The 25354-nt window shown below is 48.5% G+C and overlaps 1 protein-coding gene across 10 annotated transcripts in view; it reads left to right on the top strand.

The window, feature by feature from the left end:
* LOC309708272 (CSC1-like protein 2) overlaps positions 1 to 21051 on the top strand; it is a 29636-nt gene extending 8585 nt beyond the window's left edge. For 4 of the 10 annotated variants that reach the window (XM_082536144.1, XM_082536142.1, XM_082536145.1 and 1 more), the window contains exons 3-24: positions 2921 to 3000; positions 6153 to 6191; positions 7810 to 7900; positions 8513 to 8550; positions 8696 to 8838; positions 9522 to 9573; positions 9698 to 9806; positions 9884 to 9954; positions 10293 to 10373; positions 11528 to 11651; positions 12033 to 12166; positions 12390 to 12527; positions 12614 to 12767; positions 12937 to 13043; positions 13486 to 13572; positions 13656 to 13721; positions 13796 to 13958; positions 14058 to 14163; positions 14388 to 14555; positions 15836 to 15951; positions 16028 to 16111; positions 17857 to 21051. In XM_082536144.1, the coding sequence (XP_082392270.1) occupies positions 2921 to 3000; positions 6153 to 6191; positions 7810 to 7900; positions 8513 to 8550; positions 8696 to 8838; positions 9522 to 9573; positions 9698 to 9806; positions 9884 to 9954; positions 10293 to 10373; positions 11528 to 11651; positions 12033 to 12166; positions 12390 to 12527; positions 12614 to 12767; positions 12937 to 13043; positions 13486 to 13572; positions 13656 to 13721; positions 13796 to 13958; positions 14058 to 14163; positions 14388 to 14555; positions 15836 to 15951; positions 16028 to 16111; positions 17857 to 18045 (2340 nt within the window). In that variant the 3' untranslated portion in view covers positions 18046 to 21051. Of the gene's footprint in view, positions 1 to 2920; positions 3001 to 6152; positions 6192 to 6711; positions 6751 to 7809; positions 7901 to 8512; positions 8551 to 8695; positions 8839 to 9521; positions 9574 to 9697; positions 9807 to 9883; positions 9955 to 10292; positions 10374 to 11527; positions 11652 to 12032; positions 12167 to 12389; positions 12528 to 12613; positions 12768 to 12936; positions 13044 to 13485; positions 13573 to 13655; positions 13722 to 13795; positions 13959 to 14057; positions 14164 to 14387; positions 14556 to 15835; positions 15952 to 16027; positions 16112 to 17856 lie in introns of all 10 variants that reach the window. The other 6 variants (XM_082536146.1, XM_082536141.1, XM_082536140.1 and 3 more) reach the window with 6 other exon arrangements.
* The last annotated feature ends 4303 nt before the right edge of the window (positions 21052 to 25354 follow it).

The following is a 25354-nucleotide window of genomic DNA, read 5'->3' as shown; positions in this document are numbered from 1 at the left end:
CCACCAGCTCCTTGGTCTTGCTGACGTTCAGCTGGAGGTGGTTGTCCTGGCACCACGATGCCAGATTCTTCACTTCATCCATGTAGGCCGCCTCATCGTTGTTGGAGATGGCACCCAACACCACTGTGTCGTCAGCAAACTTCACAATGGTGTTGGAGCCGTGGGTGGCCACACAGTCTGAAGTGTAGAGGGAGTAGAGCAGTGGCAAGAGGACACATCCCTGAGGTGCTCCTGTGTTGATGGTGATGCTGTTGGAGAAGCACCTGCCCACCCTCACCACCTGAGTTCTGCCAGTGAGGAAGTCCAACACCCATGCACACAGACGGCTGTTAAGTCCCAGATCCCTCAGCTTTGTGAACAGTCTGCAGGGCACTATTGTGTTAAACGCTGAACTGTAATCAACAAACAGCATTCGCACATAGTTACCCTGTTTCTTGTCCACGTGGCTGAGAGTGGTGTGTAGGACGTGGGCGATGGCATCCTCTGTGGATCTGTTGGATCTGTAGGCGAACTGCAGCGGATCTGTGGTGTCTGGGATGGAGGAGGAGATGATGTTCTTCAGCGGCCTCTCAAACACCTTCATTACTACCGAGGTCAGTGCAACTGGCCGGTAATCGTTCAGGGATGAGGGTTTGCTGTTCTTGGGCACAGGGATGATGGTGGATCTTTTGAAGCATGTGGGGACCACAGACTTCGCCAGGGACTCGTTGAAGATGTAAGTGAACACACCTGCTAGCTGGTCAGCACAGCAGCGCAGCAGACGGCCGGTGATGCCGTCTGGCCCCGCCGCTTTCCTTGTGTTCACTGATGTGAAATTTCTGCTTTTTTTTCCCCGGAAATTTCGTGGCTCAAGAGTTGGGAGTTCGCCTTGTAATCGGAAGGTTGCCGGTTCGAGCCCCGGCTCCGACAGTCTCGGTCGTTGTGTCCTTGGGAAAGACACTTCACCCGTTGCCTACTGGTGGTGGTCAGAGGGCCCGGTGGCGCCAGTGTCCAGCAGCCTCGCCTCTGTCAGTGCGCCCCAGGGCGGCTGTGGCTACAATCAGAATCAGAATCAGAATACTTTATTGATCCCTGGGGGAAATTATTTTTTGTTACAGTGCTCCATTTTAAACCAACATTAAGACAAGACAGACAATACACTAACTAAGAATAGTACAATATATACATATATATACATACATACATACATAAGTCACTCATAAATAAATAGCTGGAAAAGAAACATGTGTAGTTGTAGCAGCAAACAGTGTGTTAGGTGGAGGAGTTGTACAGGGAGCCACAGGCAGGAAAGATTTCCTGTGTCGTTCAGTGGTGCATCATGGGTAATCTCAGTCTCTCACTGAACGAGCTCCTGTGACTGACCAACATGTCATGGAGTGGGTGGGAGGTGTTATCCAACATTGTGTTTATCTTGGACAGCATCCGCCTCTCCGACACCACCTTGAGGGAGTCCAGCTCCATCCCCACAACATTGCTGGCCTTACGGATCAGTTTATTAAGTCTGTTGGCATCTGCGACCCTCAGCCTGCTCCCCCAGCATGCAACAGCATAGAGGATCGCACTGGCCACCACAGACTCATAGAAAATCCTCAGCATTTTCTGGCAGATGTTGAAGGACCTCAGTCGCCTCAAAAAATAGAGACGACTCTGGCCCTTCCTGTAAAGTGCTGTGGTGTTTTTAGCCCAGTCCGGTTTATTGTCAATGTGAACTCCAAGGTATTTATAGTCCTCCACAATGTCAACACTGACCCCCTGGATTGAAACAGGGGTCAAGTGTTTCCTGGTCTTCCTGAAGTCCACGATCAGTTCCTTGGTCTTTGCCACGTTGAGCTGCAGATGATTCTGCTCACACCACGTGACAAAGGAGTCGACCACAGCCCGGTACTCTGTCTCATCATCCCTGCTGATGCATCCAACCACCGCAGAGTCATCAGAAGACTCATGTGAAGAGAGAGGCTGGCACAGTGGTGTGGCTCTGGATTCCAGGCTGACTGCAGGTGAGGTTGTGGGGGTGGGAGCAGACACTGGTGTCGAATCTATTGAAAAACAGATTCAACTCGTCGGCTCTATTCTCACCTCCCTCAGCTCCCCTGCTGTTGGTTGGCCTGAATCCAGTGATGGTCTTCATGCCCCTCCACACCTCTCTCATGCTGTTCTGCTGGAGTTTCCACTCCAGCTTCCTCCTGTAATTGTCCTTAGCCTCTCTGATCTTGTCCTTTAGTAACACCTGGATCTTCCTCACCTCCTCTTTGTTGCCCCCTCTGAAAGCCCTCTTCTTGTTGTTGAGGAGGGCTTTGATGTCCTTAGTCACCCACGGCTTGTTATTTGGGTAACAATGAACAGTCTGAGCTGGAACAATGGAGTCGGTGCAGAAAGTTATGTAGTCTGTGATACACTCAGTAAGCCCATTGATGTCCTCGGCGTGAGGCTCACAGAGTGTTTCCCAGTCGGTCACATTGAAACAGCCCTGTAGTTCCGCTATTGCCTCCTCTGACCACCTCCTGACAGTCCTGGTGGTCACAGGTTCCCTCCTCACAATTGGCACATAGCGGGGGGTGAGGTGAATCAGGTTATGATCTGACCTACCAAGGGGGGGGAGGGAGGAGGAGCTGTATGCATCCTTGACGTTAGCATACAGTAAGTCTAAAGTTTTCTCTCCCCTGGTGGGACAGTCCACATATTGTTTGAATGTTGGTAGTGTATTGTCCAGTGATACATGGTTGAAGTCACCCGAGATCACAATAAAGGCACTCGGGTGCTGAGTCTGTAGCCGAGCTATGGCAGAGTGGATAATGTAGCTGCCATCACCAGTGTGTGAATGTGTGGATGTGGTATAAAGTGTTTTGGGGTCCTTAGGGACTAAGTAAAGCGCTATACAAATACAGGCCATTTACCATTTTTCCTTCCTCTTCCTCCTCAGGTGCTCCTCTTCGTCTTTTCCATTTTACGGAAGGTTGCGTGGGATTATGGCCGCCTGGCGCTGGTCACCGACGCTGACAGGTAAATGAAGGTTAATCAGTCTGTAAACGTTCTTCATCACAGAGCTGGACCACAGCTTCACGGGCTTAATCCGTCACACGGGGTGCCGGAGACGTCCAGGAAGCTGAGTCTTTTTTTTGTGTGACGAATAAACATGTGCAGGCCTGAGGTGAGACAGGAAGAATTGGAAGCTGAGAGATGGATCGTTCTGATGTGTGAACCAAAGACAGTTTAGAATCTGTCTGTTTTTAGGTTTCCTACATTGAAATCAGTGAGCTGTTATATTAACCCGAGAATCAGTGAAGCTCTGCAGACAGGAGGCGCTCACACACAGTTTGGCTGCTTTAAAGCCACATTTGAATATGAATGTTGGGTCTGCGCTTCCACAGGACCCGCTGGTTTAGAAACGTATTCTCGTTAACGACAAAAACAAGACGAACATCTTTTACTTGCTGCAAGGGAGGCCCCGGCCAGTGTCTCAGGAAGCACTCTGAATCCAGACTGACCCCAAATCCGGCCTCCGCTTGCTGCCTTTTATTGGGAAAACAGTTTACACAATACACATCACAGCAAAAGCACCTCCCACCGTAAACCCCCAGATGGTTCTAAGACAAGGCACTGTGTGTGTGTGTGTGTGTGTGTGTGTGTGTGTGTGTGTGTGTGTGTGTGTGTAAACATCTGTATGCATGTGTGTGTGTGTGTGTGTGTGTGTAAACATCTGTATGCATGTGTGTGTGTGTGTGTGTGTGTGTAAACATCTGTATGCATGTGCGAGTGTGTGTGTGTGTGTAAACATCTGTATGCATGTGCAAGAGTGTGTGTGTGTGTGTGTGTAAACATCTGTATGCATGTGCAAGTGTGTGTGTGTGTGTGTGCAAACATCTGTATGCATGTGCAAGTGTGTGTGTGTGTGTGTGTAAACATCTGTATGCATGTGCAAGAGTGTGTGTGTGTGTGTGTAAACATCTGTATGCATGTGCAAGAGTGTGTGTGTGTGTGTGTAAACATCTGTATGCATGTGTGTGTGTGTGTAAACATCTGTATGCATGTGTGTGTGTGTGTGTGTGTAAACATCTGTATGCATGTGCAAGAGTGTGTGTGTGTAAACATCTGTATGCATGTGCAAGTGTGTGTGTGTGTGTGTGTGTGTGTGTAAACATCTGTATGCATGTGCAAGAGTGTGTGTGTGTGTGTGTAAACATCTGTATGCATGTGCAAGAGTGTGTGTGTGTGTGTAAACATCTGTATGCATGTGCAAGAGTGTGTGTGTGTGTGTGTAAACATCTGTATGCATGTGCAAGTGTGTGTGTGTGTGTGTGTGTGTGTAAACATCTGTATGCATGTGCAAGAGTGTGTGTGTGTGTGTGTGTGTGTGTAAACATCTGTATGCATGTGCAAGAGTGTGTGTGTGTGTGTGTGTGTGTGTGTGTAAACATCTGTATGCATGTGCAAGAGTGTGTGTGTGTGTGTGTGTGTGTGTGTGTGTGTGTGTGTGCAAACATCTGTATGCATGTGCAAGAGTGTGTGTGTGTGTAAACATCTGTATGCATGTGCAAGAGTGTGTGTGTGTGTGTAAACATCTGTATGCATGTGCAAGAGTGTGTGTGTGTGTAAACATCTGTATGCATGTGCAAGAGTGTGTGTGTAAACATCTGTATGCATGTGCAAGTGTGTGTGTGTAAACATCTGTATGCATGTGCAAGTGTGTGTGTGTGTGTAAACATCTGTATGCATGTGCAAGAACGTACGTGTGTGTGTGTAAACATCTGTATGCATGTGCAAGAACGTACGTGTGTGTGTGTAAACATCTGTATGCATGTGCAAGAACGTACGTGTGTGTGTGTGTAAACATCTGTATGCATGTGCAAGAACGTACGTGTGTGTGTGTGTGTAAACATCTGTATGCATGTGCAAGAACGTGTGTGTGTGTGTAAACATCTGTATGCATGTGCAAGAACGTGTGTGTGTGTGTAAACATCTGTATGCATGTGCAAGAACGTGTGTGTGAACATCTGTATGCATGTGCAAGAACGTGTGTGTGAACATCTGTATGCATGTGCAAGAACGTGTGTGTGAACATCTGTATGCATGTGCAAGAACGTGTGTGTGAACATCTGTATGCATGTGCAAGAACGTGTGTGTGAACATCTGTATGCATGTGCAAGAACGTGTGTGTGTGTGTGAACATCTGTATGCATGTGCAAGAACGTGTGTGTGTGTGTGAACATCTGTATGCATGTGCAAGAACGTGTGTGTGTGAACATCTGTATGCATGTGCAAGAACGTGTGTGTGTGTGTGTGAACATCTGTATGCATGTGCAAGAACGTGTGTGTGTGTGTAAACATCTGTATGCATGTGCAAGAACGTGTGTGTGTGTGTGAACATCTGTATGCATGTGCAAGAACGTGTGTGTGTGCGTGCGTGCCTGACTTCCAACTGTTTCTAACAACATCCTTAGTCACAAAATGGTAATCTCCCCCACACCCAATATATGGTTCACTTCCTGTATTGGTTCACCGTGCACAACACAGTGAAGCCACAGAAGGGCAGGAAGCCGACCACACAAGAAACAGATCTGTCAGATAGGATGCATCTGCAGTAAAACCTCCCCCTGAGTGGCTGGAGAGGAGGTCGGAGACAAAGGAATGTCTTGATCCTATAGATTTGCACTCAGACTTACAAATTTAAGAAACACAATGACACATTTAACAATTTGACTTAACAATGAACAAGTAAAAACACGGTTCAAGTAACATGTCTACCCCCAACAAACACCGACAGTATTAAAGATGGACGTAGCCTCCAAGATCTGACAGGTGAAGCCTCCTTAAATCTGCGTTCTCACTAATATCCAGCAGGTGGCGACGCTGGTTGGGGAAAAAGTCTGACTATATAGAAGAAACTGAGCCTCCGACTCAGCGGGACTCTTCCTTGATTGGTTGACTCGATGCTCATTGGTTAACAGCGTGTTTTAGCAGTAAGATTAGGCGGCGTTAGCAGAAAGCTTCAGCCCGAGGCTTCGCAGTGACATCATGGCGGCTGCGTCTATCTTTGAGCGTCCATGTGTAAACGCGGTGGTGGGCGTGATGCGCTCCTGCTGTGTGACCTGATCAGGGTTGTTTCCCTCTCACTGGCATCACCTCCTTGTTATTTTCTGTTTCCTCTCCCGAAGACTGAAGAAGCGTTTCAGCGACCTGGAGGAGCGGGAATAGTATGTTGTTGTTGCTTCCTCCCTGTTTGGTTTGTCTGCTAACCTCCTCTGGTTTGATTAACGGGCTCTCTGGTTGGTGCACTAACACCTCTTTTCTGCATTTCAGTCTGTGCTTGTTTGGGTTTCTGTATGGAAGGTTATTAGTGCCAACAGACTGCACAGATCTATCCGCAGCAGCCTGCTCGCTACATTTAAGCGTTTAATTATAAAAACATAACATTTGAACTGCTTGGCACTTGGTTGAACTGCAACACTTTAATCCTCCTGTTGTGTTTGTGTTTGTTTGGCTCAAAGTGGGCTTCCTATTTAGGCAAAATGGTTCATTGCCATGCGCCATATTATTAAGAAGAGATGGATCAGATTTCTCCCACGGGGCACATTGAACTGTGTCAGTGAGGCACTAATCGCCCTCCGCAGCACATGAACACTGTGTTTTTACAGCATTGAAATGGCTAATTATGCTACCTGCTGTGATGCTAACACCACTCCACGCTTCTCTCCATGTTTGTGTCAAACTCAGCCGAAGGCGCGACAGAGATAACTATGAGCCGGTGAAAAGGTAACGGCTACCCGCGTATGTGGACCCCTGTGACGTGCTAGCTAGATGACTCAGTAGCCCAACGTGCCGTAGCCACGCCCACGCTCAGAGTCGGCAGCTAAAACGATAATAACTGAAGACGTAAGAGCAAACGTAGTCGACGTTAAAGATGTCAGCACTACAGAACAGCCGATCATTATTGGGGTCACTGGTTGCCATGGTGATTCCCACCTTTGTGGTGGTCCTGCAGTTCTGGACCCCGACTCTCTGAAGTTCTTGTGTGTTGTGATGTCAGCTGTTCTCCGTTTGGCTCTTAGTTTCGTGTTGTTGTCGTGTTCGAGTGCGTTAGTTCCCTCACATTCCTCCTGTGTGTTTCCCCGTGTCAGGTTTTTGTGTCTGACGTTCCCGAGTTATTGTCGCTTAGTTCCTGTTTTACTTTGTTAGTTGTCCCTGTTCTGTATTCAGTTTTACTTCCTGTCCTAGTATAAATGGCGCCGTCATCCTCTGTGCGTTTCCTTCTGTCGGCTGGATTTTTGTAACGCCGTTTACAGACTTCAGATCGCTGAACTTTCCCCCCGACTCTGCTGTTTAGTCCTTAACCTGCAAACTGTGACAGTGGAGGCAGAAACACGTAGAAACCGTTAAAGACGTGAGGTAGCAGGTCCGGTGGATCAAGTCCGGTTCCTGAGCGGTTTGAAGCTTGAAGTTCCTGCTGTACCGACCGCCACAGAGCTTTTGTTGGATAGACGTGACTCAGATCTTTATTTGCGTTTCCAGCTGAGCCGACGGTTTGGCTCTAAGCCGTTTCTCCCAAATCCGTCAATTTGAACCCAGTGAAGGGTCGCCGCGATCGAGCGAGCGGGGTCGCCACCACAGCGGGGTCGCTGCTCAGTCGAGCGCGCGGGGTCACTGCGATCGAGCGAGCGGGGTCGCCGCGGGCGTGCCGATCCAGGTGAACCGTCGTCTGTGTTTAGTGTCTCGAAACTCATTTTCAAAGGAACTCTGGAGTCTTACCAGCTGTCACACACAGAGGTCAAAGGTCAGAGGGCCCCATACTAACATTCCTGTTTGTGTCCACAGTGTTGCCTCGGCGATGCACTCGGAGACGCCCGACCGCTATGAACGCCTCACCTCGGTTTCCAGCTCTGTTGACTTCGACCAGAGAGACAACGTAAGAACACCTTCATCACTCCCTCCTCTTCCTGCTCCGCCACAGTTAGCCGTTAGCTGACAGAGGGTCAAAGTTCATCCAAACTGGGCAGAACTCACAAAACGCACACACATCATCATCATCTGGCGTCATCATAGCGGCCACCACAGTGGACAGCTATTCAAAGGCTGTTGTTGTATCCGTGTCAGTGTTGATGGTGTACCTGCACATAAACCACTACGTTGGACACTGATGTGTCCCTCCATACCTGCCACCTGCTGGTCATTTAATGTTACTACAGATGTTTGACGTGTTTCTTTGTAATTATTGTTATTTAACCTTGTCACGGATGAATTATGACAACCTCAGTCAGAATTTAATTCATGCGTGACAGGGTTAAAGCAGGACACAGAGTACGTCTGTGATCTGTGTTCCTAATCCATCGGCCATTGTTCAGCTCGGCAGCTCTGGGTACTTTGAGCTGCGACCGCTAACGGTTAGCTGAGGCCCCGCCCACTGGCCTCGCCTGCACACCTGCGGCTTGTGAGGATGAGGAATCCCAGGCACAGTCGGGGCTTTCACTGTCGTTTCGCTTGCTGTAAAGCTGTCGTCTTCTTCCTGTTTGTGTTTCAGGGTTTCTGCTCGTGGCTGACGGCCATCTTCAGAATAAAGTGAGTACGAGGAAACGGCTTCTCGCTTTCACGGTCAGACCGAAAGCTCCACTGTCCCATCGTTACCACAGACTGTGAACTCATCACAGACGCTCAGATTTCCCAGTGTAAGAACAGACCGTGACTCCTCCTGTTTCTGCCGCAGAGACGAGGAGATTCGTGAGAAGTGTGGCGAAGACGCCGTTTACTACTTGTCCTTCCAGCGTCACATCATCGGCCTTCTGGTCGTGGTCGGCGTCCTCTCGGTCGGCATCGTCCTGCCCGTGAACTTCTCTGGAGACCTTCTGGGTAAGAGCAACTCGGTCTGAGGGTCTCGGGTCTCGATGTGTCACTCACCGCCTTCTCGCCTTCTGTCTGAATGTTTTAGTCCGAATTATCAGTAAAGATGCTTTCCTCAGCCGAGGAACACCTGGACCACCCTCCAAAGAAGGTAAAGTGGGTGGGGTCAGAGGCGTAGGCGCCCTGCGCCCTGTAGACTGTGGCTAATGGTAGACTCGGTCCCATCTGGTCTGTAGTACGAGTGCCGTGTTAGAAACGTGCTGTGGTTTTGTCATAGTGACAGGCGGTAGGTAAGGAGGTGAAAGCGGCTATGATGACTTCCTGTGCTGACCCAGGGGCGGGGTGTCAACAATAAAAGTTCTTCCTGTCAGACGCACATGGAGGGCGTCCGCTCGGCGAAATGGCCTTCGAGGATTCAGAAACACCCGTGGACGAAGCTTTAAAGAAGTCACGCTGAGTCGGGCATATGAAACCATCAATAAACACGTCGCTCAGTGACTCAGACGCTGCGTTTTATTTCTGTCTTTGCAACACAACGACATTTAAGCCAATAAAGCTCCACTTCAAGCTTTCCCACTATAAACACCGTGACTACTGGAAGTCCACCAGCACACATCTGGTGATGCAATGGCTGATGTTAGGAAAAGCACTCGTGCACACTCGGGCTTCATGTGACCTTTGCTTTCTTCCAGAAAACAACGCCTACAGCTTCGGACGCACGACGATAGCCAACCTGAAGTCTGGGTGAGATTTCATATCTTCTTCTTTGCTTTGTTAATCACGGCGTTGTTTCCTGCAGATGTTTCAGAGTAAAAGCTTGTGAACCTTCCTGTTGAGAGGTGTAATCTGGGGGTTTGCTACATTGCAGGACGAACCTGCTCTGGCTGCACACCACGTTTGCCTTCATGTATCTGCTGCTGACCGTCTACAGCATGAGGAGGCACACGTCTAAGATGCACTACAAGGAGGACGACCTGGTAGGAAGTCCGTGAACTCTGAGGACGCGGCATTTGTGCGCTTAGCCGTGCGGTAATCCCAGTTTTGTGTCTTGCAGGTGAAACGCACTCTGTTCATCAACGGCATCTCCAAGTATGCCGAGGAGAGTCAGATCAAACAGCACTTTGAGTAAGTTCCACGCTCTCCTGTCAGTGACTGCACGGAGCTGTTCTCCTGCTCCGAGTTTGTGATGATGAGTGTAACCCCCATGAGTCTGCCCTGAACACTCAGCTTATCACAATTTCATTCAGAAGGGATGTCCCTAATATGGTCATCTGGGGCACATGGCCAGTCAGATGAAAGTGAAAGGGGGCAGGGCTAAAGCAGCTTGTTTCAGACACTGCACGAGGCCCAGCATCAGATAAAGAAGGATGATTATGAGCTGTGAGTCCTGCAGCGCTGCTGTGGGAGGGTGCAGGAATCGAACGCTTGTTCTGATGGTGGTGTGCCTCCTCTGTGTCCTGCAGGCAGGCGTACGAGAACTGCACGGTGCTCGAGGCTCGGATCTGCTATAACGTGGCCAAACTGATGGCTCTGAACGCTGAAAGGTGAGGCCCAGTGCATGCTGGGAGTAAAATCTCACACACCCACACAGTAATCATTCATATGCATGAAAATGTGAGACTCTGAACGCATCACGTTTATAAGTAGAAATGCATCGATCAGCTGGTTTTGACCCCTGAGCTGTGTGAACATCTCCAAGCTCTTCACAAGCATTCTGTCTTTTCCACCTTGCAGTAATCTAAATACAGATTACTGCTGTCATGTTCAGCTCCGCTCCAGAAGCCTTGTTTCTGACTCCACATCGACCAGTTGGACCCGATAAATCTCCAGCAGTCAAATCATTTCAATTCAATTTTATTTATAGAGCACCAACATGCTTTATATTGTAAGGGAGACCCTACAATAATAGATACAGAGAGAAACCCAACAATCATATGACCCCCTATGAGCAAGCACTTTGGCAACAGTGGGAAGGAAAAACTCCCTTTTAACAGGAAGAAACCTCCGGCAGAACCAGGCTCAGGGAGGGGCGGGGCCATCTGCTGTGATTGGTTGGGGTGAGAGAAGGAAGACAGGATAAAGACATGCTGTGGAAGAGAGACAGAGATCAGAAAAATAAAATACTGTAAATAGGAGCTTTTTTCTTTTAAGTTTTCCAAGAAAATTTTTTGCTGCTCTAAACTGATTCAAGCAGACCTTTGACCTTTTGCACAACCAATCACAGGTGTTTACATGAAGACTGATGATTTGATCTGTGCTGCAGAGCCACAGCCAATGAAAAACAAATTGCAGACTTTAGTTGAATCATTGCTGACAACTTTAACCCAGGTTTGTTTTTATTCACATTGCTTGTTGTCGCTACACAGCTTTTTTTCTTTTTTTTTCTTTTAGCAGGTTTATCCAGACCTGTTTGTCTTCTGATTAACTAAACTGCTCCTTATGTGAAATTCAAGTCTGGTCAGCTAGCATGGCCTACGTTACCTTCAGCTGCCCCGGCTACAGGAGCCTGGCTAACTACGGGTTTTTATGAGGGTGTGAAGCCCAGTCTCCAATTCAGTGATCCTGGCCTCCAGAGCTGCAAACAAGCTACATTCATTCCAAATATCGTTATTGCTAAAGTGCGCCGAGGAGTAAGCATCTGACACGAGCAGGAAAGTGCTCCACGTCGTCACCTGATGACTTCATTCGTGTTTTGCAGGAAGAAGACGGAGCGCAGCAAGAAGTTTTTTACCGACCTGATGGCTAAAGAACACGTTCCCACCATGATCAACCCCAAGCCCTGCGGACACCTCTGCTGTTGCGCCATCGCTGGCTGTGAGGAGGTAAAAACAAAGACATCGCCCCCATGGCAGAACCGTGCGCGGTCACATCAGCAGCTGCTAACTAGCTAGCTGGGCTCATTATACAGCGACGTTTCTGCACATTCCCTTCAGTTCATCAACTGCGCAATGATTTTGTCCTGCGTCGCGTGTCTCTGCGTTATGTTGTGGTGTTTCCGTTGTTAAAATGCCGCCAATACAGAAAATGGCGAGCTGGTACTCAGAATGATGAGTCCAGGAGCAGCACGCTGGACTTCAGGGTTACTTCACCTGTCCTGCAAGTCGTCATGACATCGCCAAGCTTTACCCACATAATTCAAATGCTAACGTGCTAATGTTAGCATGTCAGGTGGCAGTTTGTTGATGCTTTTCTGTGGTCTGCAGGAGGAGGCGGTCAGCTACTACACCAAGAGGGAGGCCAAACTCAAGGAGGAGTACAGGAAGGAGAAGGAAAAGGTCCACACCAAGCCTCTGGGCATGGCCTTTGTCACCTTCCAGAATGAGGCCATGACTGCCATGTAAGCCACTCGCTTCACTTCCTCTTTATCTGTCTCAGACTCCTCCCCCTATTTTTCTCCTCAGAAACTTCTCATTTGGCGATCGTTAAATATTTTATGGTTTTTATAGTTTTCTCTAACGAAATGTCCCACCTGCCTCCACCTCACGTTAGCCACACCCCTCACATTCGAATCCTTGTCATGTCTTCGACCTCACCTCTGCTCACGGCTCTTCTTTTCTCAGCATTTTGAAGGACTTTAACGCCTGTCAGGTTCAGGGGTGTCGATGTCGTCAGGAGCCACGTTCCTCTCAGTTCAGCGAGGTTCTTCACGTTCATAACTGGAGTGTTTCGTACGCACCCGACCCACAGAATGTCCGCTGGTATGTCCGCACGCTCCGCCCACCTGAAACTTTGGACAAATAAATGCGCCCTTTGAGATCAGCTGACTCTGTGTTCCTTCCTGTAGGGAACACCTTTCACTGGGCGGGATCTCCTGGTGGATCCGTTGTTTTGTCATCAACTGCATCCTCTTCATTCTGCTCTTCTTCCTCACCACGCCCGCAATCATCATTTCCACCATGGACAAGTTCAACGTCACCAAGCCCGTCGAGTATCTGAATGTAAGAAGCGTGAAGCAGGTGTATAGTCCGGCTTCAGGCCGATTCCTTCAGCTCTGACTCTGTGCTCTCTGTCTGTTGGGTGCTTGGATCAATGCTTGTTGGTGAATGGTTTGGGTTGATTGGGTGGATGTTTGGTCGGATGAATTGTTTTTCTTGGTTTCTTGAACAGAACCCCATCGTCACTCAGTTCTTCCCCACCCTGCTGCTCTGGGCTTTCTCTGCTCTGCTGCCAACCATCGTCTACTACTCTGCTTTCTTCGAGGCTCACTGGACCAGGTACAGCTGCTTCCACTGCTGCTCTTCATCACTTTGTTATTTGTGAGAGTAGCACACACCGTGAAACTAGAAATAAATAAGTCGAAGGTCCCATTTAAAGTCATTTCCTGTAGAGTCCCAGTGATGATTAAAGTCGAGTGACGCTTGTATCTGACCTCAGTGTTTGCCATGTTTTGTTTTTTATCCCCTGCGTTATTGGGCACGCTTCATCCCATTTTTCTTTTCTTTTCTTTTTTTTTTGTGTCCCCGTTTGCCCACGCTTTGTCCCCGTTTGCCCACGCTTTGTCCCCGTTTACCCACGCTTTGTCCCCGTTTGCCCACGCTTTGTCCCCGTTTACCCACGCTTTGTCCCCGTTTGCCCACGCTTTGTCCCCGTTTGCCCGTGGTTTGCTCCTGGTTCCGTCCATCTCACAGTTTCTGTTTCACCTGTCGGTGTGTGCAGGTCTGGAGAAAACAGGACAACCATGCATAAGTGTTACACCTTCCTGATCTTCATGGTTCTGTTGTTGCCATCTCTCGGCCTCAGCAGGTAACAGATCTTGTGGCTCTAAAGAGTGTGAAACCTGACTGACCTTTGACCTCTACTAAAGCGTTTCTGTCTGTGCTTTCCAGTCTGGACGTTTTCTTCCGCTGGCTCTTTGACAGGAAGTTCCTGGCTGATGCTAAAGTCCGATTTGAGTGAGTTATGTTTTGTTTCCAGCCTACAGTTTGACGGTTGTTACCGCTCACTGAAAACCACTGTGTTTCTGCAGGTGCGTCTTTCTGCCAGATAACGGCGCCTTCTTTGTCAACTACGTTATCGCCTCCGCATTCATCGGAAATGCCATGGACCTGCTGAGGATCCCCGGCCTGCTCATGTACATGATCCGGCTGTGCCTGGCTCGCTCTGCTGCCGACCGCCGCAACGTCAAGAGGGTGAGGACACACTCACTGAGAAGTTTATGGTGGTGCGGTAAAGCTTTCAGCCCACAGGGGGCGCTGCTCTGACTGTAACCCTGTCTGTCGTCCCTACAGCATCAGGCCTACGAGTTTCAGTTCGGAGCAGCGTATGCCTGGATGATGAACGTCTTCACAGTGGTGATGGCCTACAGCATCACCTGCCCCATCATCGTGCCCTTCGGTCAGTCCAGCACTGCAGTAACTGTTAGTCAGTACATGTTTAGAGTAACAGTACAGGTGTTGAAGTAGTAGTAGTACTAGCATCCAGGTGAAGTCATACAAGTCAGTGTAAAGTGTGACGGTGGCTGAAAATAGTCTAATTCCTGTTCCCGTAAAGTCTCAAGTCAGAATAAAAGCAGGTCCAGCATGACGTCAGGGGTATTCAGCTCACCTGTTCACCCGCAGGTCTGATGTACATGCTGCTGAAACACTTGGTGGACCGATACAACATGTACTACGCTTACCTGCCCTCCAAACTGGACAAGAAGATCCACTCTGGAGCCGTCACCCAAGTGGTGGCAGCACCCATCCTCTGCCTTTTCTGGCTGCTGTTCTTCTCCACTGTACGCACAGGTAAGCCCCGCCCACCACAGCTGTGTCAGACCTTCCTTGCCGCGCCGCCTAGGACGGCCGCTTAGACCGTTTGATGAGTCCAATAAAGTAATGCGAGTGGTGCAGGTAGCTGTTCTGCAGAGACGCCCTTCATGACTGCAGGATATTTCTGAAAGAAGCTGCAGAGCTCAGTAGCATCCCTGAGTGTCTGGGACACTACGAGTCTCCCGACCCTCTGAATCCCTGAATTTCTCTTTTATGTAGTTAATTGTAGTTTTCATTATTAGTGGATCAATGAGAAGGTTGAACAGTTCTGGTCATTTGTCACTGATAACAAGTGCTGACAGTGAAAGGCAGTTTCTGACATGTTGCTTTTTTTGGGGGGGGTGGGGGGGTAGACTATAACAAGACAATACCAAGACCAGTGGGTATCGAGACCAAGACGAAGTCAAGACGAGACCGAGACAAAAAAGTCTTTAAACTGCAGCCAGATGCTGCTTCGTGTACAGGTCTCGGGCACATTTATGTGTTTTTGCGATGCACAGCCCTCCTCACCACCGTCCACTGTCTCACTCACTGAGAGGACAGACGCACGCTCCACGTGACCGTCACGTCCATCACCCTCTCTGTTTTTCACATAATGATATTATCCTATATCCTCGCATGTGATTGGCCACAATATGGAGGGAAATTAATTGAGTTGCCGGCTCTCGCTCAATGGGAGTCGACTCTTCTGATTCACTGCAAAGCGCTCTCGTTGTGTGTCATGGATACTGTTGACTCCAAATCTCCGACCACTATGTCGATCTGAGACAACAAGAGGGAGACAGCGGGAGCAAGACCAAAGTCTGTCGAGGTCGAGACCAAGACCAAGTAAAACTCTGGCGGGGGGGGATTTTTTAAATGTTTCTATCGTTTTGGGGGGGTCTGACAGTCCTGCCAGTGGGTACTGGCTATTATCACCCTGATGACAAGATGTCGTCTCCGTGGATGGCGTTCGATAGCATCGCCGAGTAAATGTGGTTAACCATACTTGTCCTCACACTGATTGCCCGGTGTTTTCAGAGGACATTTGTGGGTCATGGTTCAACCTCACTCTCACCTGGTCGGATACAAATAGGCGATAAATCCGGGGTAACGTGAGGCAGTTTTCTGAGGTGACTCCTTTAGTGAAGTTAACCACACCCTCGGTGAAAGGATGAGCTGTTTTAAATCCAGCAGAACTAAAAAAATGATGTGTTAGTATTCGCGACAGGAAGTTGTTATTTGCTGACCATAGCTAACTGCTAATGTGCTCTCAGGCTTCGACACGCCGACCTCCATGTTCACGCTCGTGGTGCTGATCGTCACCATTGTGGTCTGTCTGTCTCACGTCTGCTTCGGACACTTCAAGTACCTCAGCGCTCACAACTACAAGGTACGACAGCAGTGCGATGAAGGTTAGTGTGCAGTGTGTGAACGCCAGCGTCTTATTCCGAGCATCTCCATTTCAGATCGACACAAAGGAGAACGACGTGGACGCTGTCGAGAACGGACGTCCAGCTCGTCCCTCGTCCTCACCCACCACCAAATCTCAGGTGACGCATGTTGTCTTTATTGGGATTGCAACAAACCACTCCCCCAGGTTTTCATCAAACGGGTCTCAGTACCGCCGGAGATCGGGGCCGCTGAGGCCTTCGGTTAGTCCGCCTTAGACACACTCACAGCTGTTTGAGTCTGTGGGCCCAGAAAGGCAGGCAGACTCACCAAAGCAAACCAAAACTGAGACAAACTAGGAGATGGTGTGAGATTTTATCAGAATGCCTTTCCTGGACTGATCCTCCCGTACAGCTCATAAAACACTGAAAGGTTCAAAAAGCACCAAGCTCAAATTCAAAGATCTGCTCTTACCTTATTTAACTTGTCTCTCAATCACTGCACTGAAGGGAGAACAGATTTGTAGTTCTTGATTTTATCCATAAGCTAATAAAACATTCTTTCTAGTTCTCTAGAAAACCTTGGACCTAAGTTACCGATGGTTCCCTACTTGTTGAGATACACAAGTTTTATGAATCACAACTAGCAAACAACACTCCAAAAGTTGATTCTGTTCATCTGGACGTTTTCAGTGGGAGAAACGTTTCATCATCATCCAGGTGACTTCTTCAGTCTCAGGTTTCCAATCTTATAAACAGGACATTTGCATAATGACTGAAACCAGCCCACTGAGGAACAATGGGCTGGGAGGTCAGCTCCTTAATCTTAATTATGCAAATTCTCATGACCACTGATCAACAACCACTGATCAATGGCCATGAGTCCCATTCACAGAGAGTTGGGGAATGGCTGCAATCACAGCATTGTAAGATGGTGACAGATGTACCCTTAGGCCCCTCCTTGATTCAGAGATGGTCTTTCCCTCCTTGACTCCGCCCTCAAACCAGCGTTCCTCCCTGTCCAGGATGTTACATCCTCATCATTGAAAGAGTGTCCACTGGCCTGTAGGTGTGAATAGTCTGCAGAGTCCTGGCCTGACGAGGTGGCTCTGCTGTGTTGTGCCGTCCTCTCCGCCAGAGGTTGTTTGGTTTCCCCGATGTATAAATCCTGGCACTCCTCCTGCACTTACCAGCGTACACTATGTTACTCTGTTTGTGTCGGGGGACCCGATCCTTGGGGTGGACCAGTTTTTGGCGCAGCGTGTTTTGGGGTTTAAAAGCCACAGAGACCCGGTGTTTAGAAAAAATGCGTCTCAGCTGCTCCGATACTCCTGACACGTACGGGATCACTACAGGTTTTCACTTATGCAGCGGTTGTCCTTCTCTCCTGGATCAGCTGGAGCTTTCTTTAGGCGCCTTCCCAGCTTTGACAAAAGTCCAGCTGGGATAACCACATTTACTCAGGGCCTTCTTGATGTTCTTCTGCCTCCCTGGCTGCTGTGTCAGTGGGGATGGTGTTCGCTCTGTGTTGTAGCGTCCTGATGACTCCCAGTTTGTGCTCCAGTAGAAGATGAGAGTCAAACCTTAAATACTGATCCGTATGTGTAGGTTTACGGTACACGTCAGCTTTTAGATGTCCTCCATTACTGATGGAAATCTCACAGTCTAAGAAGGCTAAGCTGCCATTCCCCAACTCTCTGTGAATGGTACCCATGGTCTTTGATCAGTGGTTGTTGAGAATCAACAATCAATCAGAATTGACTTTTGGAGATTTACTCACCTGGATGATTGAGCATGCATCAAGAAGATAGCAAACAACACGTTTTTATAGAAATCGGATCACGTCACAGTTCTCTTTGTGGTCATGTCTCTTCCTGGTGGTTGACCTGTTTTTATGTTCCTTCCAGCAACAGCAGCAGATGTACATCGCCCAGGTCCTCCAGGACCCCAACTCGGACGAGCCTGGCGGAGGGAGCAGCGAGGAGGACCGAGGGTCATCGCAGGATGAGGAGATGCTGAATGGAGGGAACAGCATCAATGAGGCGGATTTCCAGTCGGGGGAGGACAGTCTGATCGCCAACGAAGTGCACCAGTAGCTGGGGGTGGTGCTAGAGGAAGGGGGCGGAGCTAGTAGAGGGTCATACCCACACAACAGTTACAGATAAAGCTGACTGGAAAATCACTACACCCATAAACACTTGTACAGTAGATTCACGGTTAGCTCCACCCCCTCTTGGCCTGAAGACTTGACCCTGACCTTTGATGCCGGCGCCGGGTCGCCAACATCCAGTCCTGCACGCCTGTGGATCCTTAATGGACATCAGACTGTGTCCACAGGAAATCACTGTATATAACCACAAAGCCAAAAGTTCTTTTTCTTGGGTTGGGTGGGTGGGTTTTAAAAACTTGTGCCTGGGCTGGATTCTTTGTTCGCACTCGTGTCTTGATTTCTGATCCCACTACGGGTCACCTGAACCCGACCCCTCCAGGGGTCCAAGCTGATGCTGACGCTGTCTTTTTTTCTCCGCATAGTGAGCGCCTGTTGCGTCATCACCGTACTCCAGAATCAGAGCGTTAAACAACTCGCCAACCGCCAGTTCTCATAGTGTTAGAAACCTCGCTTACGCAGACGCATTGTCATCCCTCTTCTCTGCTGGCCCGTCCTCGCCTCCGTTCTGTGGCTCTGAATGCCAGTACATTCAGCGAATCACCTTGGAGTGTGGGGCTTTTGTTTTTTTAGTTTTTGTACCTGCATGCTGTTAGGAGTGCAGGATTAGGATTAAACTGTCGCACCTTTGGACGATGTCATTCATTGCCGGATTGTACTGGCGAGCGAACACATTAAGCTTCCTCTCGCCTGCTGGCTTCAGTTGGACCACTCCTTGCCGTCGGACTACAACTCTCCATGCAACAACGCTTTCTTTTCTGGTTTGAGTTCACCTGAACTACCTTAAATCATGAACACCTGACAAAGGGAACAGGGATGTTTGTGTCTGTGTAGGTTTAGCAATCTGAACTCTTTTCAGAGGTGGGATGAACTTTGTGATGACTTTCAGCAGCAGGTAGTTCGACTTCGGGTAGATGAAGAAGAAGAGCAGCGCTTTTCGTCGGGATGTTTTTACCTGAACACCTGAAGTTGGAGGTACTGAAGGTGTGTGCTGTCCGTCTGTCTGTGTTAGCTCCTTATAAACAGACTACATCACAAAGGGTTCACCAGGCGTTGATGAAAATGCCATCCATCTACTGTAGAATCAGTTCAGCATTTTTTTTCTTTCACTTTCGTACAAAAGTTTAGAAATATATAATCATGCCGTTTCGGTCTCTACGCGCATCAATAAAGTTTTAGATAGAGTCCGACTGGTGCGAATCGATGGTTTCATCTCTGCCGCGGTACGACGAGCTCCTTCCATCCAATAATGAGCCACAGCTTCCTAGATGTGCCGCTGGTCCCTCAAACAAATAATCACTGTTTATTTCATGCTAATGATCATATTATGACTGTTTTTAGCTAATTAGCTGGGTTTATCTGACTGAAGCTAACCCTCGGCTAGCTAGAGCAAGCGACTAATAATCAGGATGTTTCAGTCCATGAAAAAAGATACTGACCCTTTGTCCTGTTAGCTCTTGTCTTTAAAGCTAATAACTTAGTTTGTCGTCCCGATAGTGCAGTGTTAGCCTAGCTCTGGCTCCAGTTAATAAAACTCACCTGATTAGCTCGTTAGTAGGGATGAAGCTGTGTAAAGTTGAACTTACTCCTAGCTTCTCGTTCACACCGACGGCTGGTTTAGAACCAGGACAGAACTGCTGAGTCATTGTTAGCTTCAAGCACACAACTCAGACACATAGGAATGATGCACTGTTAATTGTTAGCATGCAGGCTAACACAGCGCTAGCCTGCTAGCCCGGGGTTCGCATTCTGTTAAATGAAGACTAAATGGTCTGAAACCGCACAACAATGAAGAGGTGATGGTTTAGTTAAGCTAGCACTTTCCCCTGTTTTGCATGTGATGCTAGCAGGGCCACGCCACAGGGACGCAGCGGTGAAACCAGTGGTCTGGTTAACCAGTCGTCTGGTTAACCAGTTGATTTACACCTGATTGTGTCTTCGGCTGTCAGAGGTGAGCAGGCTCGTAGCTCACGCTCCATGTGGTCGTGGTGCCGATCTGCCTCCCGTTGGAGGGATGTAGAAAACATCAAGTTGCAACTGACTTGGCTGGTGGTGACATCATCACAAAGACAGGTCAAGGGGTGTGGCTTCTGCAGAGTAACATAAGTGCTTAGCGACAGAATGGGGAGGAGCTAGTCTCAGGTGTGTTTTGTTTTGTTCCTTTTTTCTCTAAAACAATGTTTACATCAGATTTTGTTTGCTGTGTGTGTGTGTGTGTGTGTGTGTGTGTGTGTGTGTGTGTGTGTGTGTGTGTGTGTGTGTGGGGAGACACGGAGCTGGACTATGAAAGCTGCAGCCGCTGGCTCGCTGGCATTGGCGGGCGGCTGCATGCTGGAGCTCTGCAGCGTTCGTGTCCGGGTGTCGTGTTCTGTTTGATGTTCCCCGCCGCTCCGCCCATGATTGTACGCAGATGAACCTGAAGGTGGAGTCGAGCCTGATCCTCAAGGTTCAGCTCGGCAGCTCGCAGGTGATGACCTGCTTCCTGTTCCTGTCTGTGTAAGGGCACCGGCATAGAATCATTTTCAGAAAGAGAGGCTGAAGTTCGACCGGAGCCGCACAGACCCGGCAGAACCAAATGCGAGCTCGGGGGCTTCAGCGGTCACGGCCTGCGGGAGCCCTGGGACTGTTTGTGTGGAAAAATGGGACTCGAAGGTTTCTGGAAGCGAGCCGCTGCTTCGTGCTGTTTGGTTTGTTTGTTTTTTCTTTTTTTAAAAATAAAATTCCTGAAATGTGAAGAAGAAAAATGTGAAGCGAGGCGTGAAGCAAGCGACAAACTGTGTAAAAACGTGTGTAAATAGCCATCGAACTGCAGTCTGTCGTCCACGTCCTGCTTTAATTTATTGCTGTGACTCTTATTTATTTGGACTTTGGTTTGTGTACAGTGACACCTTCGTCTTATTTATGTTCCTGATCAATAAAACTGATTTCATCCGTGCTCTCGTGCTCTCTGTTTGTCACACCTGAACATGGATCTGCCCTGAGGCAGGAGAAGTGAGCGCATGGCAGGTATGAAGTGAGCGCGCCACATAAACACTTTTAGGGTTAACTGAAACTCTGAGTCAGTTACCATGGTAACAGACGGTGGACGTCAGCTTTTGTCTCTGGAGCTGTGTCCCAAAACGTCAGCTGAATCCTTCGGAGGCTGCATTTGAAGGCCGATTACGTCACAGCCAGGCGACGAAGGCTGTCCCAATTCATCAACTCCTTCAAATGTGGCCGACAAATGCGTCCTTCATTTCCCCGAATTAGAAGGATGGGTCGGGTGTGTCCTTCGTGGTCCACCATATCCCAGGATTCATAGCGCGGCCCAGCCAATTCCAGTTTCCAACAATGGCGGCCGCTACTAAGTTTTTAATACTACTCTTATTAATCTTTCTGGGTCACAAAATAAACTTTGAACATATTTTCAGGCGAGAAAGTAGCTGTGCAAACATCAAATATCTGCTCGATTTATCAAGACATCACATATTTGCAAAAGTGCGCCGACATTTTCGAAGACGTCTGTTAGACCACCCGCTCGATAGTTGACCGGGGGTTTCAATGGTCACTCAACCCGGCGAGAGTAGCGGACACCCGGCTTCATCCTTTTCAGACCCCCGCTGTCTTTCACTACTCAGGTTAAACATGATATACAGTGGGGCAAAAAAGTATTTAGTCAGCCACCGATTGTGCAAGTTCCCCCACTTAAAATGATGACAGAGGTCAGTAATTTGCACCAGAGGTACACTTCAACTGTGAGAGACAGAATGTGAAAAAAAAATCCATGAATTCACATGGTAGGATTTGTAAAGAATTTATTCGTAAATTAGGGTGGAAAATAAGTATTTGGTCACCTCAAACAAGGAAAATCTCTGGCTCTCACAGACCTGTAACGTCTTCTGTAAGAAGCTTTTCTGTCCCCCACTCGTTACCTGTATGAATGGCACCTGTTTGAACTCATCATCTGTATAAAAGACACCTGTCCACAGCCTCAAACAGTCAGACTCCAAACTCCGCCATGGCCAAGACCAAAGAGCTTTCGAAGGACACCAGGAAAAGTATTGTAGACCTGCACCAGACTGGGAAGAGTGAATCTACAATAGGCAAGCAGCTTGGTGTGAAAAAATCAACTGTGGGAGCAATCATCAGAAAATGGAAGACATACAAGACCACTGATAATCTCCCTCGATCTGGGGCTCCACGCAAGATCTCATCCCGTGGGGTCAAAATGATCATGAGAACGGTGAGCAAAGATCCCAGAACCACACGGGGGGACCTGGTGAATGACCTGCAGAGAGCTGGGACCAAAGTAACAAAGGTCACCATCAGTAACACACTACAACGGCAGGGAATCAAATCCCGCAGTGCCAGACGTGTTCCGCTGCTGAAGCCAGTGCATGTCCAGGCCCGTCTGAAGTTTGCCAGAGAGCACATGGATGATACAGCAGAGGATTGGGAGAATGTCATGTGGTCAGATGAAACCAAAGTAGAACTTTTTGGTATAAACTCAACTCGTCGTGTTTGGAGGAAGAAGAATACTGAGTTGCATCCCAAGAACACCATACCTACTGTGAAGCATGGGGGTGGAAACATCATGCTATGGGGCTGTTTTTCTGCCAAGGGGACAGGACGACTGATCCGTGTTAAGGACAGAATGAATGGGGCCATGTATCGTGAGATTTTGAGCCAAAACCTCCTTCCATCAGTGAGAACTTTGAAGATGAAACGAGGCTGGGTCTTCCAACATGACAATGATCCAAAACACACCGCCCGGGCAACAAAGGAGTGGCTCCGTAAGAAGCATTTGAAAATCCTGGAGTGGCCTAGCCAGTCTCCAGACCTCAACCCCATAGAAAATCTGTGGCGGGAGTTGAAAGTCCGTGTTGCTCGGCGACAGCCCCAAAACATCACTGCTCTCGAGAAGATCTGCATGGAGGAATGGGCCAAAATACCAGCTACTGTGTGTGCAAACCTGGTAAAGACCTATAGTAAACGTTTGACCTCTGTTATTGCCAACAAAGGTTATGTTACAAAGTATTGAGTTGTATTTTTGTTATTGACCAAATACTTATTTTCCACCCTGATTTACCAATAAATTCTTTACAAATCCTACCATGTGGATTCATGGATTTTTTTTCACATTCTGTCTCTCACAGTTGAAGTGTACCTCTGGTGCAAATTACTGACCTCTGTCATCATTTTAGGTGGGGGAACTTGCACAATCGGTGGCTGACTAAATACTTTTTTGCCCCACTGTATGAGTCACTCAGATAACTTAAAAATTTTATTGTTGGGCTTTTTTCTGTGTTTTATTTGTTCGTGAGTAAATCGGTTTGGCTGAGATTAAAGTTATTACCTTAGATTAGATTAAATAAAACTTTATTAATCCCACGGGTGGTTTTCACAATAACGTTGAACAGAAAACTGATTAAGCAGAAGTGTGAGACGGTCGAGAGTTTACTCCAGTGTCCTGTTATTTTTTTAGACAGCAAGGAGCAGACGGTCGAGTTTATTAAACTCCACCGAGACAGCGGTGACGCTACTCTGAAGGCTGGACCATCCCATTTCACAGCCTCGCACTTCTGACCTTCTTGGTCTTCGAAGGACCCGGCCCACATAGACCACGAAGGCCGGGTCCTCTGGAGGATGTGGCCGACGTTTTGGGACAAAGACTCCTCCCCTCCTGCTGCACCTGAACCGGCTGAGTGACCGTCATGGATCGAGCTCTATCTGCTGATTCCAGTCTGTTGTTATTTTAATCACATTCATGTTTACAGCTGTTTGCAGATGTTGGACTTTGAAATCGGAGCCGCCTAAACGTTAAATATGAAGTTTAGATTTTACTCCATCTGCCTCCACCTCCAAACCTTCAGTTTCACTCCTGCTGCTCTCCTGTCACACTCGTCTCCACCCTGCCTCACCTCTCTGTGGATGACGTCTTCTACAGCTGAGGGGTAAAAGCTATAATACCCGTGGTGAGCATGCTCAGATATGACTGGCCCGACTTGATCGGCCAATCGGGCGTGAGAAGATCTGAGCTGAATTCAGTTGTTTCACAGGTGGAGGTGTGAGTGAGCGTTAATCACCTGCCGATGGTTGGTTGTGTAGGCCTCCACCTCAGAGGTGGAATAAACTGCCATTTCCACTCCAAAGAGTCACATGACAGTCGAGTCAACGACTCTCAGGACCGCCTCAACGGTCACGACCTCACTAAGTGTCACGTACCAGGGACTCCCCCTGAGTTGTATGCAAGGTGAAGCATCTGGGCCTCCCTCCACCCACAGGCAGGAGGAGGACGTGGCGATGTTAGATAAAGGTGGCCTCAGGTGTGACAGCTCAAGTTCTAAGTGCCCGGCGTGGTCATGTGACCACTTTCACAGCTTTTGACTCAGGCATGGCAGAGGAGGAGGAGCTGTTCAAAAAGCATGCTCCCTCCATGTTTGCATGTTCGTGCTGTGACCCCTTTTATACAGTTTATACGTAGTTCAGGACCGCAGCTTTAGCAGGTTCAGCTCCGTGATCACAGGGTTCCCTCACAGCGCTGCAGTTCACACGCTGCTGTGCGTCACGCTCTGTCTCATTACACGTTTCAGGATCACGCACCTGTGTCAGGGCGGAGCCAAAGGTCAGCCGTGATTCCCAGACAGATAAAGGGTTAATAAACGATTACTATTCATATTGGGCTGCTAGTGCTGGCAGCGGCCTGCGCTGAGATTTAGCTGAACTCCGGCTGATTCTGACCAATCACATCAGTCCGTTTCACTCCGAGCCACACCTGAGCAGCACGTCACGGTTCAGCGGGTGTTGAGGGCAGCCCGTGGCTGGCGGTCACTAGGGGGTGCTGTGGAGCTGTGCTGATATCACACGTATGCTTGACAAACCGTCCGGTGTGCAATTTGTGGAGCACATTAAACTCCAAGGGAACGGATGTGTGCAGCTTCCGTGTTTCTATTAATAGATGAACAATATTAAAATAATAAATATTCCAGAGATGAAGGTGACAGTTTTGATTTTGTGACAGTGAGGTTCAAAGGTTATCCAGCTCAGGTGGGGGCAGCGGTCACTGAAACCTGGGCCTGGTTCATTTTCTCTCTGTAATCTGAGCTGGTTTCTACTATAATAAATAGAAGCAGCAGCTTTTGTATTCATACTTAATGAACGTACGGCTCAGTGCTGCTCTCACCCGTCTGTAACCATCACCTCCAACACCAGAATGTCTGTGAAGGTTCTCAGTCATCCAGGTCATCTACGTCCACTGT

The sequence above is a fragment of the Aulonocara stuartgranti genome, assembly GCF_965226115.1.
Source record: "Aulonocara stuartgranti genome assembly, chromosome: 6".
Lineage (NCBI taxonomy): Eukaryota > Metazoa > Chordata > Actinopteri > Cichliformes > Cichlidae > Aulonocara > Aulonocara stuartgranti.
Note: the sequence above shows the minus strand (reverse complement) of the source record. Positions and strands in the feature narration are given on the sequence as shown.